This window comes from Oncorhynchus tshawytscha, linkage group LG04 (assembly GCF_018296145.1).
Source record: "Oncorhynchus tshawytscha isolate Ot180627B linkage group LG04, Otsh_v2.0, whole genome shotgun sequence".
Lineage (NCBI taxonomy): Eukaryota > Metazoa > Chordata > Actinopteri > Salmoniformes > Salmonidae > Oncorhynchus > Oncorhynchus tshawytscha.
Window position 1 is genome coordinate 6,895,936 of NC_056432.1, and position 20,021 is coordinate 6,915,956.

Sequence of the window (20,021 nt, forward strand, 5' to 3'; positions counted from 1 at the left end):
CTAGCGCCCCCTGGTGTTCGGCTGAGCAGGTGCATGCGGAGGTGTTGGTGTAGGGGTGGAGTCCAAACGACCGGGTGCTATTGGAGGAGCAAGATGGTTGATGAGAGTTGGGGGGCTCGGTGGGGGAAGTGTGGAGGTCGAGGTAGAAAGCACCCCTGTCTCTGGCTCTTCCTGGGTTCCCTGCCTCCCTACCCAGTACAGAAGAGGTGCAGACAGAGGAGGTGTAGGAGTGGTCAGTGGAACTGTTCAGGTTGGTGGTCGTGGCAGGAGGAGGTGGCTCGGAGGAGGTCGAAGGGACACTGTTATTGATCTTGTTATAAATGGCACTGAAGTTGACCAGCATGCCATCCGAGCTGTTGCAGGACGATTCACTGCCGTAGCCTAGCTGGCATTCCAACGACTGGGAAAACTGTTCTGGGAAGTGTTCGTGAAACGTCTGTGAGAGGCCGTAGCAGGAGCAGAGCTGGTGGGCGGAGCTGGAGGAAGACGAGTCAGCCTGGCTACTGCTCCTCCCACCACCCCTCATTGGGTCTTCCTCCTCCTCCTCATCATCCTCGGCCCACTCCTGCTCTCCGCAGTCCATGGAGAGGGTGGAGCCGCTGCTGCCGTGTCGGCGAGGACCATCCAATACCAGCAGGTCTAGGCCCTCCAGGTGGGCGGAGAGATCGGAGGCAACACCCCTGAGGGAATCCCGTCCCCCAGAGCAGCCCCAGGAGTGCTTTCCCAGGGTGCTTTGCAACAGGAAGGGCTCGTGTGTGGTGAACCCCAGGTCGTGGAGGTGAAAGGGCGTGACCCCGTCTCCCTCCTCATCTAGGGCGGAGTTTGTATTGCCATGGAGATGGAAGGATGAATCTTCCAGGTAACCGTTGAGATTATCACTATCGTCTTCGTCCTCTTCCTCCTCGTCATCATCCTCCTCCTCCGTGTTGAGCAGAAAAGGGTTGTGGCGGAGCCGGAGAGGGTTGTTGGCCTGTTCCCTTGGTTTCACCCTGAGCAGAGTGTTGTCCACCATCACCTGGTCCTCCGAGTTACTAGACGTCACAGACAAATTATCGCTCCCTGTGCTGCCGCCTCCTACTCCTTCTCCTCTCCCTCCTTCTCCTCGTTCTCCTACTCCTCGTCCTCCTCCTCTCTCTCCTCCATGTCCTCCACTATCTCCTCCCCCTCTTCCCTCTCTTTCTCCTCCCCCTCTTCCTTCTCTTCCTCTTCCTCCTCCTCCTCCTGTAGAGGTCTGGATGAGGCTGCTGTACACCAGGGCTTCCCTCTGGAGTACATCTCGCTCAGGGAGGGAGGTGGTGGGGCTCAGGCCCAGGTTCTCTGGTTGGTTCGATCTCTTCAGGGACCCCCCTCCTCCTCCGCTGTAGCCCTGCCGACCCCCAGTCACCTGGCAGTGTACCAGGGGGATGTGATGAACGATCAGGGTCTCGCCAGACAGCTTGGAGGGGCTGTCCATGGTCCTCCGGGTATGGGGGTTTGGACAGGGGGTAGGGGAAAAGGCTGTGTGAGTGCTGGGGTGGGGGTATAGGATATGTGGAGGGATATAGGACAAGGGGTTGGTTCAGTGGTTTGATGCTAGGCCCAAGGCTTCAGGGATTGGGATGGTGAAGGAGAGGTCAAGGAAATCGACTATGTGGTCCGAGTGGTACATCTGGAAGAGAGAGAGAGGGTATGAGAGAGAGAGAGATGGTATATGTCATTCGGAAACGTAATGTTAACTTTCACTGCTATGCAGATGATATACAGCTATACATTTCGATTAAACATGGTGAAGCCCCAAAATTGCCCTCCCTGGAAGCCTGTGTTTCAGACATAAGGAAGTGGATGGCAGCAAATGTTTTACTTTTAAACTTGGACAAAACAGAGATGCTTGTTCTAGGTCCCCACTCGATTCTCCAATTACCTTGAATGAACTACAGGACAAAATAAAAACCCTCCAACCCAAAAAGGCCTGTGGGGTTGATGGTATCCTAAATTAAACTATAAAATATACAGACAAATTCCAATTGACTATACTAAAACTCTTAAACATCATCCTTAGCTCTGGCATCTTCCTCAATATTTGGAACCAAGGACTTACCCAATCCATCAAAGTGGAGACAAATTTGACCCCAATAACTACTGTGGGATATGCGTCAACAGTAACCTTGGGAAAATCCTCTGCATTATCATTAACAGCAGACTTGTACATTTCCTCAGTGAAAACAATGTACTGAGCAAATGTCAAATTGTCTTTTTTACCAAATGATCGAACGACAGACCACGTACTCACCCTGCACACCCTAATTGACAAACAAACAAAACAAAACAAAGGCAAAGTCTTCTAATCCTTCTTTTGATTTTCAAAAAGCCTCCGACTAAATTTGTCATGAGGGTCTGCTATTCAAATGGATGGAAAGTGTTGTTGGGGGAAAAACATACGACATTATAAAATCCATGTACACAAACAACAAGTGTGCATTCAAAATAGGCAAAAAAAATCTGGGCCCTGACAGAGAGAGACAGAGAGAGACAGAGAGAGATAGAGAGAGACAGAGACAGAGAGAGACAGAGACCGAGACAGTAACCCATTGCCCTTTATGGTTGTGAGGTCTGGGGTTCGCTCACCAACCAGGAATTCACAAAATGGGACAAACACCAAATTGAGACTCTGCATGCAGAATTCTGCAAAAATATCCTTAGAGTACAACGTAAAACACCAAATAATGCATGCAGAGAAGAATTAGGCCGATACCCGCTAATTGTCCAAATCTGGAAAAGAGACGTTAAATTCTACAACCACCTAAACGGAAGCGCTTCCCAAACCTTCCATAACAAAGCCATCACCTACAGAGAGATGAACCTGGAGAAGAGTCCCCTAAGCAAGCTGGTCCGGAGGCTCTGTTCACATACACAAACACACCCTACAGAGCCCCAGGACAGCAGGACAATTAGACCCAACCAAATCATGAGAAAACAAAAAGATAATTACTTGACACATTGGAAAGAATTAACGAAAAAACAGAGTAAACTAGAACGTTATTTGGCCCTACACAGAGAGTACACAGCGGCAGAATACCTGACCACTGTGACTGACCCAAACTTAAGGGAAGCTTTGACTATGTACAGACTCAGTGAGCATAGCCTTGCTATTGAGAAAGACCACCATAGGCAGACATGGCTCTCAAGAGAAGACAGGCTATGTGCTCACTGCCAACAAAATTAGGTGGAAACTGAGCGGCACTTCCTAACCTCCTGCCAAATGTATGACCGTATTAGAGACACATATTTCCCTCAGATTACACAGATCCACAAAGAATTTGAAAACAAAGCCGATTTTGATAAATATCTACAGTGTGAAATATCAGTTTTTCATCACAGCAGCAAGATTTGTGACCTGTTACCACAAGAAAAGGGCAACCAGTGAATTACAAACACCATTGTAGATACAACCCATATTTGTACATCATTACAACACTGTATATATACACATACTATGACAATCGTAATGTCTTTATTCTTTTGGAACTTTTGTGAGTGTAATGTTTACTGTTTATTTTTTATTTCACTTTTGAATATTATCTACCTCACTTGCTTTGGTAATGTTAACATATCTTTCCCATGCCAATAAAGCCCCTTGAATTGAAGGTGTGTATATATATATAAATAAACAAATATGAGAGAGAGAGAGAGAGAGAGAGAGATCTTCCCCAATATTTGGAACCAAGGACTGATCACCCCAATCCACAAAAGTGGAGACAAATTTGACCCCAATAACTACCGTGGAATATGCGTCAACAGTAACCTTGGGAAAATCCTCTGCATTATCATTAACAGCAGACTCGTACATTTCCTCAATGAAAACAATGTACTGAGCAAATGTCAAATTGGCTTTTTACCAAATTACCATACAACAGATCATGTATTCACCCTGCACACCCTAATTGACAACCAAACAAACCAAAAAAAAGGCAAAGTCTTCTCATGCTTGGTTGATTTCAAAAAAGCCTTCGACTCAATTTGGCATGAGGGTCTGCTATACAAACTGATGGAAAGTGGTGTTGGGGTAAAACATACGACATTATAAAATCCATGTACACAAACAACAAGTGTGCGGTTAAAATTGGCAAAAAACACACAAATTTCTTCACACAGGGTCATGGGGTTAGACAGGGATGCAGCTTAAGCCCCACCCTCTTCAACATATATATCAACGAATTGGCGCGGGCACTAGAAAAGTCTGCAGCACCCGGCCTCACCCTACTAGAATCCGAAGTCAAATGTCTGCTGTTTGCTGATGATCTGGTGCTTCTGTCACCAACCAAGGAGGGCCTACAGCAGTACCTAGATCTTATGCACAGATTCTGTCAGACCTGGGCCCTGACAGTAAATCTCAGTAAGACCAAAATAATGGTGTTCCAAAAAAGGTCCAGTCACCAGGACCACAAATACAAATTCCATCTAGACACTGTTGCCCTAGAGCACACAAAAACTATACATACCTTGGCCTAAACATCAGCGCCACAGGTAACTTCCACAAAGCTGTGAACGATCTGAGAGACAAGGCAAGAAGGGCATTCTATGCCATCAAAAGGAACATAAATTTCAACATACCAATTAGGATTTGGCTAAAAATACTTGAATCAGTCATAGAGCCCATTGCCCTTTATGGTTGTGAGGTCTGGAGTCCGCTCACCAACCAAGACTTCACAAAATGGGACAAACACCAAATTGAGACTCTGCACGCAGAATTCTGCAAAAATATCCTCTGTGTACAACATAGAACACCAAATAATGCATGCAGAGCAGAATTAGGCCGATACCCACTAATGATCAAAATCCAGAAAAGAGCTGTTAAATTCTATAACCACCTAAAAGGAAGTGATTCCCAAACCTTCCACAACAAAGCCATCACCTACAGAGTGATGAACCTGGAGAAGAGTCCCCTAAGCAAGCTGGTCCTGAGGCTCTGTTCACAAACACAAACACACCCGACAGAGCCCCAGGACAGCAGCACAATTAGACCCAACCAAATCATGAGAAAACAAAAAGATAATTACTTGACACATTGGAAAGAATTAACAAAAAAACAGAGCAAACTAGAATGCTATTTGGCCCTACACAGAGAGTACACAGCGGCAGAATACCTGACCACTGTGACTGACCCAAAATTAAGGAAAGCTTTGACTATGTACAGACTCAGTGAGCATAGCCTTGCTATTGAGAAAGGCTGCCGTAGGCAGACATGGCTCTCAAGAGAAGACAGGCTATGTGCACACTGCCCACAAAATGAGGTGGAAACTGAGCTGCACTTCCTAACCTCCTGTCCAATGTATGACCATATTAGAGAGACATATTTCCCTCAGATTACACAGATCCACAAAGAATTCGAAAACAAATCCAATTTAGAAAAACTCCCATATCTACTGGGTGAAATTCCACAGTGTGCCATCACAGCAGCAAGATTTGTGACCTGTTGCCACAAGAAAAGGGCAACCAGTGAAGAACACACACCATTGTAAATACAACCCATATTTATTTTTTATTTTTTTCACCTTTATTTAACCAGGTAGGCTAGTTGAGAACAAGTTCTCATTTACAACTGCGACCTGGCCAAGATAAAGCATAGCAGTGTGAGCAGACAACACAGAGTTACACATGGAATAAACAAATTAACAAGTCAATAACACAGTAGAAAACAAAGGGGGAGTCTATATACAATGTACAATGTGTGCAAAAGGCATGAGGAGGTAGACGAATAGTTACAATTTTGCAGATTAACACTGGAGTGATATATGATCAGATGGTCATGTACAGGTAGAGATATTGGTGTGCAAAAGAGCAGAAAAGTAAATAAATAAAAACAGTATGGGGATGAGGTAGGTGAAAATGGGTGGGCTATTTACCAATAGACTATGTACAGCTGCAGCGATCGGTTAGCTGCTCAGATAGCTGATGTTTGAAGTTGGTGAGGGAGATAAAAGTCTCCAACTTCAGCGATTTTTGCAATTCGTTCCAGTCACAGGCAGCAGAGTACTGGAACGAAAGGCGGCCAAATGAGGTGTTGGCTTTAGGGATGATCAGTGAGATACATCTGCTGGAGCGCGTGCTACGGATGGGTGTTGCCATCGTGACCAGTGAACTGAGATAAGGCGGAGCTTTACCTAGCATGGACTTGTAGATGACCTGGAGCCAGTGGGTCTGGCGATGAATATGTAGCGAGGGCCAGCCGACTAGAGCATACAAGTCGCAGTGGTGGGTGGTATAAGGTGCTTTAGTGACAAAACGGATGGCACTGTGATATACTGCATCCAGTTTGCTGAGTAGAGTGTTGGAAGCCATTTTGTAGATGACATCGCCGAAGTCGAGGATTGGTAGGATAGTCAGTTTTACTAGGGTAAGCTTGGCGGCGTGAGTGAAGGAGGCTTTGTTGCGGAATAGAAAGCCGACTCTTGATTTGATTTTTGATTGGAGGTGTTTGATATGAGTCTGGAAGGAGAGTTTGCAGTCTAGCCAGACACCTAGGTACTTATAGATGTCCACATATTCAAGGTCGGAACCATCCAGGGTGGTGATGCTAGTCGGGCATGCGGGTGCAGGCAGCGATCGGTTGAAAAGCATGCATTTGGTTTTACTAGCGTTTAAGAGGAGTTGGAGGCCACGGAAGGAGTGTTGTATGGCATTGAAGATAGCACAGTGTCCAATGACGGGCCGAAAGTATATAGAATGGTGTCGTCTGCGTAGAGGTGGATCAGGGAATCGCCCGCAGCAAGAGCTACATCATTGATATACACAGAGAAAAGAGTCGGCCCGAGAATTGAACCCTGTGGTACCCCCATAGAGACTGCCAGAGGACCGGGCAGCATGCCCTCCGATTTGACACACTGAACTCTGTCTGCAAAGTAATTGGTGAACCAGGCAAGGCAGTCATCCGAAAAACCGAGGCTACTGAGTCTGCCGATGAGAATATGGTGATTGACAGAGTCGAAAGCCTTGGCAAGGTCGATGAAGACGGCTGCACAGTACTGTCTTTTATCGATGGCGGTTATGATATCGTTTAGTACCTTGAGTGTGGCTGAGGTGCACCCGTGACCGGCTCGGAAGCCAGATTGCACAGCAGAGAAGGTACGGTGGGATTCGAGATGGTCAGTGACCTGTTTGTTGACTTGGCTTTCGAAGACCTTAGATAGGCAGGGCAGGATGGATATAGGTCTGTAACAGTTTGGGTCCAGGGTGTCTCCCCCTTTGAAGAGGGGGATGACTGCGGCAGCTTTCCAATCCTTGGGGATCTCAGACGATATGAAAGAGAGGTTGAACAGGCTGGTAATAGGGGTTGCGACAATGGTGGCGGATAGTTTCAGAAATAGGGGGTCCAGATTGTCAAGCCCAGCTGATTTGTACGGGTATTTATGCTTATTTATTTTATCTTGTGTCCTTTACCATTTGTACATTGTTAAAACACTGTATATATAATATGACATTTGTAATGTCTTTATTGTTTTGAAACTTCTGTATGTGTAATGTTTACTGTTAATTTTTATTGTTTATTTCACTTTATATATTATCTACCTCACTTGCTTTGGCAATGTTAACAAGTTTCCCATGCCAATAAAGCCCCTTGAATTGAATTGAATTGAGAGACAGAGAGAGAGCCAGAGAGAGAGAGAGATACAGAGAGAGAGCCAGAGAGCCAGAGAGAGAGAGAGAGAGCCAGAGAGCCAGAGAGAGAGAGAGAGAGCCAGAGAGCCAGAGAGAGAGAGAGAGAGCCAGAGAGCCAGAGAGAGAGAGAGAGAGAGAGAGAGAGAGAGAGAGAGAGAGAGAGCCAGAGAGAGAGAGACAGAGAGAGAGAGACAGAGAGAAAGAGCCAGAGAGAGAGAGCCAGAGAGAGAGCCAGAGAGAGAGCCAGAGAGAGAGCCAGAGAGAGAGCCAGAGAGAGAGCGAGAGCCAGAGAGAGAGCCAGAGAGAGAGCCAGAGAGAGAGCGAGAGCCAGAGAGAGCCAGAGAGAGAGCCAGAGAGAGAGCCAGAGAGAGAGAGCGAGAGCCAGAGAGAGAGCCAGAGAGAGAGCGAGAGCCAGAGAGAGAGCCAGAGAGAGAGCCAGAGCCAGAGTAAAAACAACAGGCAGATACTCTACACTGTCACATGATTTCCACCACCATATGATATCTAAAGATCTTAAGCGACTTGTGAAGCTGTTAAATAACAAGTCTTCTCATTACAGCAGGGGAGTCATGAGTCACTGCCATGTGAGGTGGAAACAGTGAGACAGGTTCTCACTCACACGCAGTATGAGCTCACACATCTGATCTTCCACTCTCTCATACTTTCATCGCTAACATCTAATCAATGCCGTTGGATATGTCTACGGCTAGACAGGCATCTCATAAACTCCCTGGCGCAGGGCGGTGACAGGTGTCAACATGGGCAGAGAGGTGGCCGCTGGCAAGTCAAGATGACTCTAATCCAGACTCAACACCTACTCGGGAGTAATCTTGGAGAGAATAATTCCAACTCAGACATAATCCTAGATATATTTATAATCCCAATTGTTACAGAGACTGACAGTGCAGGTGGGGTTAGAGACAGCAGACCAGTAGCTCTATCTGCTCAAACACACACACACACACACACACACACACACACACACACACACACAGGTCAAATCCATTCAATTTCAAGGGTCAATTACAGGTCTATCTGAAATGCCTGAGGCAGAAGGGAGGCACAGACAACAACACTGATGGAATCCCCACACCCCACTTCCTGTCTCTGAGCCAGCTACAATGAGTCATACAGGAAGTTGTCAGAGGATCATCCCCCTTACGTAAGTCTGCTCTCCCCCTGTTCTCCTCCTCAACGTCCCCCCCCTTCAACAATTATCACTCCTTCTCCATTCATCTCCATCCAACTTTCAAAACAAACTTCTCTCCTCCATTCTCCTTAACAAGAACCTAGCGTCTCCTGACGTAACAATGTCCAGCGCACAGCCATCTAGTTAATCAGTTACAGTACCCAGCAAACATACAACCTTTCAAACAGTGAATACGGTTTAAATACTGTCCTAAACCCACAGTTGCAGCTACACTGCTGCAGTGTGTCTGTATGACCAGCTGTTCCCAGAGAGAGAAAGTGGTCAATGCTAACAGGATTAGCCTAGCCTATTAGCTTAGTTTAGCACTTTGAGGACAAGCCAACACCCACCACACCAGATCCTAAAAGCAATAGTCTAGCATATTAGCAGTCTAAAGACAAGCCAAAACCCACCACACCAGATCCTAAAAGCAATAGCCTAGCATATTAGCAGTCTAAAGACAAGCCAAAACCTACCACACCAGATCCTAAAAGCAATAGTCTAGCATATTAGCAGTCTAAAGACAAGCCAAAACCCACCACACCAGATCCTAAAAGCAATAGTCTAGCATATTAGCAGTCTAAAGACAAGCCAAAACCCACCACACCAGATCCTAAAAGCAATAGCCTAGCATATTAGCAGTCTAAAGACAAGCCAAAACCCACCACACCAGATCCTAAAAGCAATAGCCTAGCATATTAGCAGTCTAAGGACGAGCCAACAGCCAAACCACACAGATTCAGCCTGAAGCTAACCGCATTGGCCTAACGTGTAGCACTCACCCACCCCACCGTTGACTCTTCAAATGAGATTAAGGGATTGGTTGAAGGATCAGATTGGGGTTAACGGTCCCGTACTGTGTTTTTTTAAAAGACTAGAACGGTACAATCCATGCTTAGTGTCGGCTACTATCTTTGATGGCTATACTGTATCAAAATCAACAGAGGTAGTAGTAGCAGTTCACTCTAACATGCCTTATGTTCAATGCCATCTGCAAGAGCACACAGCGTAGGGGGTTATCCGGTGCTTATGATAACTCAAACGATGCATTATCACACCATTATAATGCATTATTGCCTACCTTGGGGCAGCAGGGTAGCCTAGTGGTTAGAGTGTTGGGCTAGTAACCGAAAGGTTGCAAGTTCAAATCCCCAAGCTGACAAGGTAGCAATGTGTCATTCTGCCCCTGAACAAGGTAGTTAACCCACTGTTCCTAGGCTGTTGTTGAAAATAAGAATTTGTTCTTAACTGACTTGCCTAATTAAATAAAGATAAATCAAATAACACTTTTTTACTAAAGTCAATAAGTTTTAACAATTGGCACTAGTGTTCCTCTGATGTGACATTCTGTTCCTTTTTGTTTCAGTGGAGGAATGCCAAGGAACATACAACCAGAGTCATGGGATAACAGAGTGAAACACACGGATAATGTCCCAAATGAAGAAACACACAGATAATGTCCTAAATGAAGAAACAGACAGATAATGTCCCAAAATGAAGAAACAGACAGATAATGTCCCAAATGAAGAAACACACAGATAATGTCCCAAAATGAAGAAACACACAGATAATGTCCCAAATGAAGAAACACACAGATAATGTCCCAAATGAAGAAACACACAGATAATGTCCCAAATGAAGAAACACACAGATAATGTCCCAAAATGAAGAAACACACAGATAATGTCCCAAATGAAGAAACACACAGATAATGTCCCAAATGAAGAAACACACAGATAATGTCCCAAAATGAAGAAACAGACAGATAATGTCTCAAATTGAAGAAACACACAGATAATGTCCCAAATGAAGAAACACACAGATAATGTCTCAAATGAAGAAACACACAGATAATGTCCCAAATGAAGAAACACACAGATAATGTCCCAAATGAAGAAACACACAGATAATGTCCCAAATGAAGAAACACACAGATAATGTCCCAAATGAAGAAACACACAGATAATGTCTCAAATTGAAGAAACACACAGATAATGTCCTAAATGAAGAAACACACAGATAATGTCCCAAATGAAGAAACACACAGATAATGTCCCAAATTGAAGAAACACACAGATAATGTCCCAAATGAAGAAACACACAGATAATGTCCCAAATGAAGAAACACACAGATAATGTCCCAAATGAAGAAACAGACAGATAATGTCTCAAATTGAAGAAACACACAGATAATGTCCCAAAATGAAGAAACACACAGATAATGTCCCAAATGAAGAAACACACAGATAATGTCCCAAATGAAGAAACACACAGATAATGTCCCAAATGAAGAAACACACAGATAATGTCCCAAAATGAAGAAACACACAGATAATGTCCCAAATGAAGAAACACACAGATAATGTCCCAAAATGAAGAAACACACAGATAATGTCCCAAAATGAAGAAACACACAGATAATGTCCCAAAATGAAGAAACACACAGATAATGTCTCAAAATGAAGAAACACACAGATAATGTCCCAAATGAAGAAACACACAGATAATGTCCCAAATGAAGAAACACACAGATAATGTCCCAAATGAAGAAACACACAGATAATGTCCCAAATGAAGAAACACACAGATAATGTCCTAAATGAAGAAACACACAGATAATGTCCCCAAATGAAGAAACACACAGATAATGTCCCAAATTGAAGAAAACACAGATAATGTCCCAAATTGAAGAAACACACAGATAATGTCCCAAAATGAAGAAACAGACAGATAATGTCCCACATGAAGAAGTACACTATGCTGAGAATAGGTAGCCATTTGCTTTACAGTTAAAACCACATAGTCTGAAATAAACATCCAGAGAGCTTCTGTATTGAACAAACACACGATATTTACATGAAATAGTTCGGTCCTGCCCCCCAAACCAGGAACAACCGGTAATAGCTAACGGTGAATTGTGAGTGAGGAGTGCCGGTGGAGCATCATGTCTCAAGCTTCCTAAAGAAACATCGGTCTTCCCAAAAACGAAAAGGAAAGAAAAGACAGGAGAGAGAAAAGAAAAAGGCAACAGTATGTCACCCAATTTTTCACAAAAGAAGGTGGGTGTAGTCCATGAGTGGTGGAAATTGTCCTGTTAGCTCAGGCCCTAGTGAAATACGGTACTTTTGCTCCCCTAACATTAGTTACTAAATACCTTCACAGAATTGTTTACATTTCACTCCTCTTTTAGCCGACATTTAATCAATGCAGGCAAACTATTAGCGAGTTATTCATACTAAATCAGTTGTCTCCCCATCCCCCTGAACCAGCCCCGTCTCCCCATCCCCCTGAACCAGCCCTGTCTCCCATCCCCCCCTGAACCAGCCCTGTCTCCCCATCCCCCTGAACCAGCCCTGTCTCCCCATCCCCCTGAACCAGCCCTGTCTCCACATCCCCCTGAACCAGCCCTGTCTCCACATCCCCATCCCCCTGAACCAGCCCTGTCTCCACATCCCCCTGAACCAGCCCTGTCTCCACATCCCCTGAACCAGCCCTGTCTCCATCATCCCCCTGAACCAGCCCTGTCTCCCCATCCCCTGAACCAGCCCCGCTCCCCATCCCCCTGAACCAGCCCTGTCTCCCCATCCCCTGAACCAGCCCTGTCTCCCCATCCCCCTGAACCAGCCCTGTCTCCCCATCCCCCTGAACCAGCCCCGTCTCTCCCATCCCCTGAACCAGCCCTGTCTCCCCATCCCCCTGAACCAGCCCTGTCTCCCCATCCGCCTGAACCAGCCCTGTCTCCCCATCCCCCTGAACCAGCCGTCTCCCCATCCCCCTGAACCAGCCCTGTCTCCACATCCCCATACCCCTGAACCAGCCCTGTCTCCACATCCCCATCCCCCTGAACCAGCCCTGTCTCCACATCCGCCTGAACCAGTCCTGTCTCCACATCCCCCTGAACCAGCCCTGTCTCCACATCCCCCTGAACCAGCCCCGTCTCCCCATCCCCCTGAACCAGCCCTGTCTCCCCATCCCCATCCCCCTGAACCAGCCCTGTCTCCCCATCCCCCTGAACCAGCTTTGTCTCCCCATCCCCCTGAACCAGCCCTGTCTCCCCATCCCCCTGAACCAGCCCTGTCTCCACATCCCCTGAACCAGTCCTGTCTCCCCATCCCCCTGAACCAGCCCTGTCTCCACATCCCCCTGAACCAGCCCCGTCTCCCCATCCCCTGAACCAGCCCTGTCTCCCCATCCCCATCCCCCTGAACCAGCCCTGTCTCCCCATCCCCATACCCCTGAACCAGCCCTGTCTCCACATCCCCATCCCCTGAACCAGCCCTGTCTCCCCATCCCCATCCCCCTGAACCAGCCCTGTCTCCCCATCCCCATACCCCTGAACCAGCCCTGTCTCCACATCCCCATCCCCCTGAACCAGCCCTGTCTCCCCATCTCCATACCCCTGAACCAGCCCTGTCTCCACATCCCCATCCCCCTGAACCAGCCCTGTCTCCACATCCCCATCCCCCTGAACCAGCCCTGTCTCCCCATCCCCATCCCCTGAACCAGCCCTGTCTCCCCATCCCCCTGAACCAGCTTTGTCTCCTCATCCCCCTGAACCAGCCCTGTCTCCCCATCCCCTGAACCAGCCCTGTCTCCACATCCCCCTGAACCAGTCCTGTCTCCCCATCCCCCTGAACCAGCCCTGTCTCCCCATCCCCATACCCCTGAACCAGCCCTGTCTCCCCATCCCCATCCCCTGAACCAGCTCTGTCTCCACATCCCCATCCCCCTGAACCAGCCCTGTCTCCACATCCCCATCCCCCTGAACCAGCCCTGTCTCCACATCCCCATCCCCCTGAACCAGCCCTGTCTCCCCATCCCCATCCCCCTGAACCAGCCCTGTCTCCCCATCCCCCCCCTGAACCAGCTTTGTCTCCTCATCCCCCTGAACCAGCCCTGTCTCCCCATCCCCCTGAACCAGCTTTGTCTCCACATCCCCCTGAACCAGTCCTGTCTCCCCATCCCCCTGAACCAGCCCTGTCTCCACATCCCCCTGAACCAGCCCTGTCTCCCCATCCCCATCCCCCTGAACCAGCCCTGTCTCCACATCCCCATCCCCCTGAACCAGCCCTGTCTCCACATCCCCATCCCCCTGAACCAACCCTGTCTCCCCATCCCCATACCCCTGAACCAGCCCTGTCTCCCCATCCCCATCCCCCTGAACCAGCCCTGTCTCCACATCCCCATCCCCCTGAACCAGCCCTGTCTCCCCATCCCCATACCCCTGAACCAGCCCTGTCTCCACATCCCCCTCCCCTGAACCAGCCTCGTCTCCACATCCCCATCCCCCTGAACCAGCCCTGTCTCCACATCCCCATCCCCCTGAACCAGCCCTGTCTCCACATCCCCCTGAACCAGCCCTGTCTCCACATCCCCCTGAACCAGCCCTGTCTCCCATCCCCCTGAACCAGCCCTGTCTCCCCATACCCCTGAACCAGCCCTACTCCCAACTGAAGAAGGAGGTGAGCAGCATTGGGTTGAATGACATGTCAATTGGCATAAATACAGGTACTGCAATGCACTGTGGACAGGAATGTGATTATCCAGTCAGGAAAAATCTGACTTGACACAGAGGCAGCCAATATCAGAGCCTTAAAGGAAGAGATGCAGGCTCTTAGAGATGGATGTGAGTCTCTCCTGTCTGAGGAAACACTGATTGCCACGCAAATGAATGTTGCACCTCAATTTGATTTGATTTGAACTTTAGCATGGAACACAGCCGCCAGAGGAAAAGGAAGAGACTCCATAATGAGACCTCTCAAGAGGAGACAGCTCAGGACAGTGGAGCAACGGTGTTTTGGAACAGTGTTTTTTTTACTGCTATGGACAACATCATAAGTGACTTGGACACTAGGTTCCACACCACTGCAAAAATTGTAGAATAATTTCCTGCTGTTCTGAAAATTGGGCAGATTAGTGAGGATAAAGTCCCGTCTGTGTGCCAACCACTGATCATGAAGTATTCCAGAGATCTTACACCTGTTGTTTCAAAAGGAAGTAAGACACCTGAACACTGTATATGCTTGCTCCCCTCCTAACCTGTCCCCTCTTGGTCTCCTGAACACTGTATATGCTTGCTCCCCTCCTAACCTGTCCCCTCTTGGTCTCCTGAACACTGTATATGCTTGCTCCCTCCTAACCTGTCCCCTCTTGGTTTCCTGAACACTGTATATGCTGCTCCCCTCCTAACCTGTCCCCTCTTGGTCTCCTGAACACTGTATATGCTTGCTCCCCTCCTAACCTGTCCCCTCTTGGTCTCCTGAACACTGTATATGCTGCTCCCCTCCTAACTTCCCCTCTTGGTCTCCTGAACACTGTATATGCTGCTCCCCTCCTAACTTGTCCCCTCTTGGTCTCCTGACACCTGAACACTGTATATGCTGTCACTGTCCCTCCTAACCTGTCCCCTCTTGGTCTCCTGAACACTGTATATGCTGTCACTGTCCCTCCTAACCTGTCCCCTCTTGGTCTCCTGAACACTGTATATGCTGTCGCTGTCCCTCCTAACTTGTCCCCTCTTGGTCTCCTGAACACTGTATATGCTGCTCCCCTCCTAACCTGTCCCCTCTTGGTCTCCTGAACACCTGAACACTGTATATGCTGATTCTTTCCCCTCCTAACCTGTCCCCTCTTGGTCTCCTGAACACCTGAACACTGTATATGCTGACTCTTTCCCCTCCTAACTTGTCCCCTCTTGGTCTCCTTAATGTAATTCAACATTTCCATTTTGTTTTCCATTTTCCATTTCCACATCTTACAGCTGCTTATTTTCTAGTTGGTATGTATACTTAGTTCAAAAAAATCTGCTGCTGATTTTATTATTTTGTTTGTTATATCATTCTATCGATGATAATGTTCATTTATTTTAATTATAAGAGGTTAATGTATATTCAATTTAAATTTATTTTAAGTTATTCATTAATGTTAAGATAATTTTTCAGTGTAAGAGTGTAAAAGATGGCACATTTCTTATAAAGGTATCAATCTTGCATCAAATAGTGAATTCCACTGTCTGCAGAATGTTGCATATGTCTGCACAGCGTTATATTATCACAGCTCACTGTCAGTTAACATCATACAGTAAATATGGGACTACAAGAGAGTTGCAAACCTGCAAAAGGTAGAGTTATTTAAAGCTTTGAAAGTGTCGATTGGGTTCTGGAGGTGTGTGGTTAGAGCTGTTGCGTAGGGTTGGTGTGGCCTGTGGTGGTGGGGTCCAATGTGATATCTTTTCGTGGGGCCCACAATCCCTGGCGGCGCCCCTGCCAGCAGGCCTTGTCTGGGTAAATATTAGCCTAAACTCAACACAGGCAATGGATAGAGAGAACCGGACCAACACGTGGCTAACGCCCCAAAACCTACATCTCATATTGAGGCCAGGCTGAAATGTTTTTCCAATAATATTAGCATTTTCAAGAAAGTAAACATAAAAATGTCTCAAACTTGATGAAAATGTATATTTTCTTTCGTTAATCATACTACCGTCAACTACCTTCGTCAACATTTTCATAAATGTTAACCCCTTTATAATGGACATTCATTAATACTTTTAAAAGCTCACTTGATTAAATTACACATCATTGTTTAACTTACTTTGAAAGAGCTGGTGATTGGGTCCAGGCATCAGTGTATTTGTCTTCAACTGCCATTTCCTGAACGTCAGACACTTCCAACATGCCAACTGATTTTTTTTCTCAGCCTCAGAAACATCTGCATCTACTACATGTTGTGTGGTTATCCTTAGATACAGTATTTTCCCCATACAGGTCCAGAGGGAATTGTTGATAAAGTATGTTGTCTGTTTAAAAAAAGAATAATTCTAGATAACATTTTTTTTGAATTTCTCAGCATGTCTTTAGTATTTTACTGATAGAAAGATGAAAACAAGTCCGGTCCTGGAGCATCTTAACAAATTTAAACCAAAATATTTAGGCTGACTTCAAATCATCCGATGTCCAGAAAAAGGTATTAGCCTGATATGCAAATACATGCATATGAGATATAGCCTCATTTGCATATTTTAATAGCATACTTCAGAAAATGTTTAATTCAGAAAATTATTATAATTGGTGTCAACATTCAACTGGCAAAAGTTGATTGTGATATGATTAAGGGTAAAGAATTACCCTATGAGGGTGTGGTGCCTGGCCTTAAACTCTGTCATACTTCAAACTGGTAAACCCCCAGCTCTAACATGACACACATAAACTCACACATGCCGGGCCAATCCGGGATGCACACACATACACATTCTCTGAATGAGTTCCACTGAGTACGTTTTCTGCCCTGGTCTTAATCTTTTGTGGGCAGATTCTGTAGACTGAAGAATCTATAGGGACTGAGAGTTTCCTTTTGCGAGGGTGGAGACTTCACAAACTGACCTAACTCTCAACTTCTATTAGGCTGACTACACCGGGCGCGAGCGTTGCAAAATAAATGTAGAAATCTATGTTATTCAATTATTGCACGGAACTTAAACATCATTTGTTCCAGGGGCCGCCGTACTACTATGGCTGACCCTGTTAAACAACACCTATCATACTACTATGACTGACCCTGTAAAACAACACCTATCATACTACTATGGCTGACCCTGTAAAACAACACCTATCATACTACTATGACTGACCCTGTAGGACAACACCTATCATACTACTATGACTGACCCTGTAAAACAACACCTATCATACTACTATGACTGACCCTGTAAAATAACACCTATCATACTACTATGACTGACCCTGTAAAACAACACCTATCATACTACTATGACTGACCCTGTAAAACAACACCTATCATACTACTATGACTGACCCTGTAAAACAACACCTATCAACACCCCCCCTTGGGTTGTGCCGTGGCGGATATCTTTGTGGGCTATACTCAGCCTTGTCTCAGGATGGTAAGTTGGTGGTTGAAGATAACCCTCTAGTGGTGTGGGGGCTGTGCTTTGGCAAAGTGGGTGGGGTTATATCCTTCCTGTTTGGCCCTGTCCGGGGTGTCCTCGGATGGGGCCACAGTGTCTCCTGACCCCTCCTGTCTCAGCCTCCAGTATTTATGCTGCATGTGTCGGGGTGCTAGGGTCAGTTTGTTATATCTGGAGTACTTCTCCTGTCCTATTCAGTGTCCTGTGTGAATTTAAGTATGCTCTCTCTAATTCTCTCTTTCTCTTTCTTTCTCACTCTCGGAGGACCTGAGCCCTAGGACCATGCCCCAGGACTACCTGACATGATGACTCCTTGCTGTCCCCAGTCCACCTGGCCGTGCTGCTGCTCCAGTTTCAACTGTTCTGCCTTATTATTATTGGACCATGCTGGTCATTTATGAACATTTGAACATCTTGGCCATGTTCTGTTATAATCTCCACAATAGCCCGGTTCCTCTCTAGGTTTCTTCCTAGGTTTTGGCCTTTCTAGGGAGTTTTTCCTAGCCACGGTGCTTCTACACCTGCATTGCTTGCTGTTTGGGGTTTTAGGTTGGGTTTCTGTACAGCACTTTGAGATATCAGCTGATGTACGAAGGGCTATATAAATCAATTTGATTTGATTTGATTTTAGACACCACACACCACCACACCACAAAGGTTAACATCAAATCTCTACAACACAACCAACCACACACCATATATTCCTATTTTGAGTCAAAGAACGTACACACTTTAAGGAAAGGAAAAGCTACAAACAAAGGACATCCTTCCTCCCCTCCCCCTCTCCCTGCCTCCCCCTTCCTCCCTCTTACATCATCAGGACTATACTTCCAGGAACAGGGCTGGGATTCAGAGCAGACCTCCCCAGAGAAGCTACAGAGACAGCCAGCGAGGGGTGTGGTAGAGATGGACATCATTACCGTAATACCATCTATAGTATTGTGTTTAGAATCAAATGTTAGGAGCCAGAATGGCATTTACAGACAATTGTGTGCCTTTGAAATGAAACAAAGAACCTTTCTTGCTTTTAGAATTAATTTCTTTGTGTTTTTTAATTTTTACTTTCTGGATTACTCGAAAGTCTTGATTGTTTGTTGTTGCTAGTAGTGTGTCCAACGGTTACCCTGTCTAAGAAAGTCCCCATATATATACGACGGGATGTCACTAGCAACCTCGTCCCTAACCTTCTCCATGTCTCTTTCCTCCCTCACTCCTTCTCTCAGCCTTTACACTGCTTTATGAATGTCAGATGTACTTGTATGTGTGTGTGTGTGTCAAAGCTTCTCTGTGATTGTGTGTGTGTGTGTGTTTGTGTGTGTGTGTGTGTGTGAATGTTCACTGACTAAAAGAGCCTTTGTCCTCCTCACACAGAGACACACACCACCACGGTCCGGCCCGGGATGCAACGCCTGGCCCGGGATGCAAACCCACTTGCACAACAACCCACGTTCACAACAACCCACATTCTCAAGAACCCACATTCACAAGAACCCACATTCACAAGAACCCACATTCACCACAACCCACATTCACCACAACCCACATTCACAACACTAACGTACACAGTCAATCGTACTAACTAACCTGTGTGTGTGTGTGTGTTCCTTCGGCAGGACAGCGTACATCCACCCCTATTTCCTCTGTCATTGGAAACAACGGAGTGTTAGGCTCACTCACTGATCTCACTGGCTAAAAACAGAACAGGAGTCACACCGTCTCTGATCCCTGATCATGTGTGTGTCAGGGCTAAAGACAGCACATCACCCTCTCTGATCCCTCCTCTCTTCCTTCCCTTACCGGCCTATAGGAAGATTACTCTCTTTACGTAACATAGTAAGCTTGTTGTACAAGTAGACCTCTAGTGAAATGTCTACTAAGTGTACTGTAGTGTAAACACAGGTAAGTAGAGCCTGCAACTCCACTCTCTGTCCGCAACGCAGGGTGGATGTTGTATCTGTGTTCTGTAACGTCGTCTTCACATTCTGTAGACTGTCCCTGGGGGTGTACATGATCCCTGCTAATGTCCTGTCCCTGGCGGTGTACATGATCCCTGCTAGTGTCCTGTCCTTGGCGGTGTACATGATCCCTGCTAGTGTCCTGTCCTTGGCGGTGTACATGATCCCTGCTAGTGTCCTGTCCCTGGCGGTGTACATGATCCCTGCCAGTGTCCTGTCCCTGGCGGTGTACATGATCCCTGCTAGTGTCCTGTCCCTGGCGGTGTACATGATCCCTGCTCGTGTCCTGTCCTTGGGGGTGTACATGATCCCTGCT

General features: G+C 46.5%; 1 protein-coding gene across 1 annotated transcript in view; it reads right to left on the reverse strand.

The window, feature by feature from the left end:
- LOC112249422 (iporin) overlaps positions 1-20,021 on the reverse strand; it is a 60,881-nt gene that overhangs the window by 35,024 nt on the left and 5,836 nt on the right. The window contains exon 2 of the mRNA XM_042321251.1: positions 1-1,648. This exon is cut by the window's left edge and continues 77 nt beyond it. Coding sequence (XP_042177185.1) covers positions 1-1,453 — 1,453 coding nt within the window. The 5' untranslated portion in view covers positions 1,454-1,648. The remainder of the gene's footprint in view (positions 1,649-20,021) is intronic.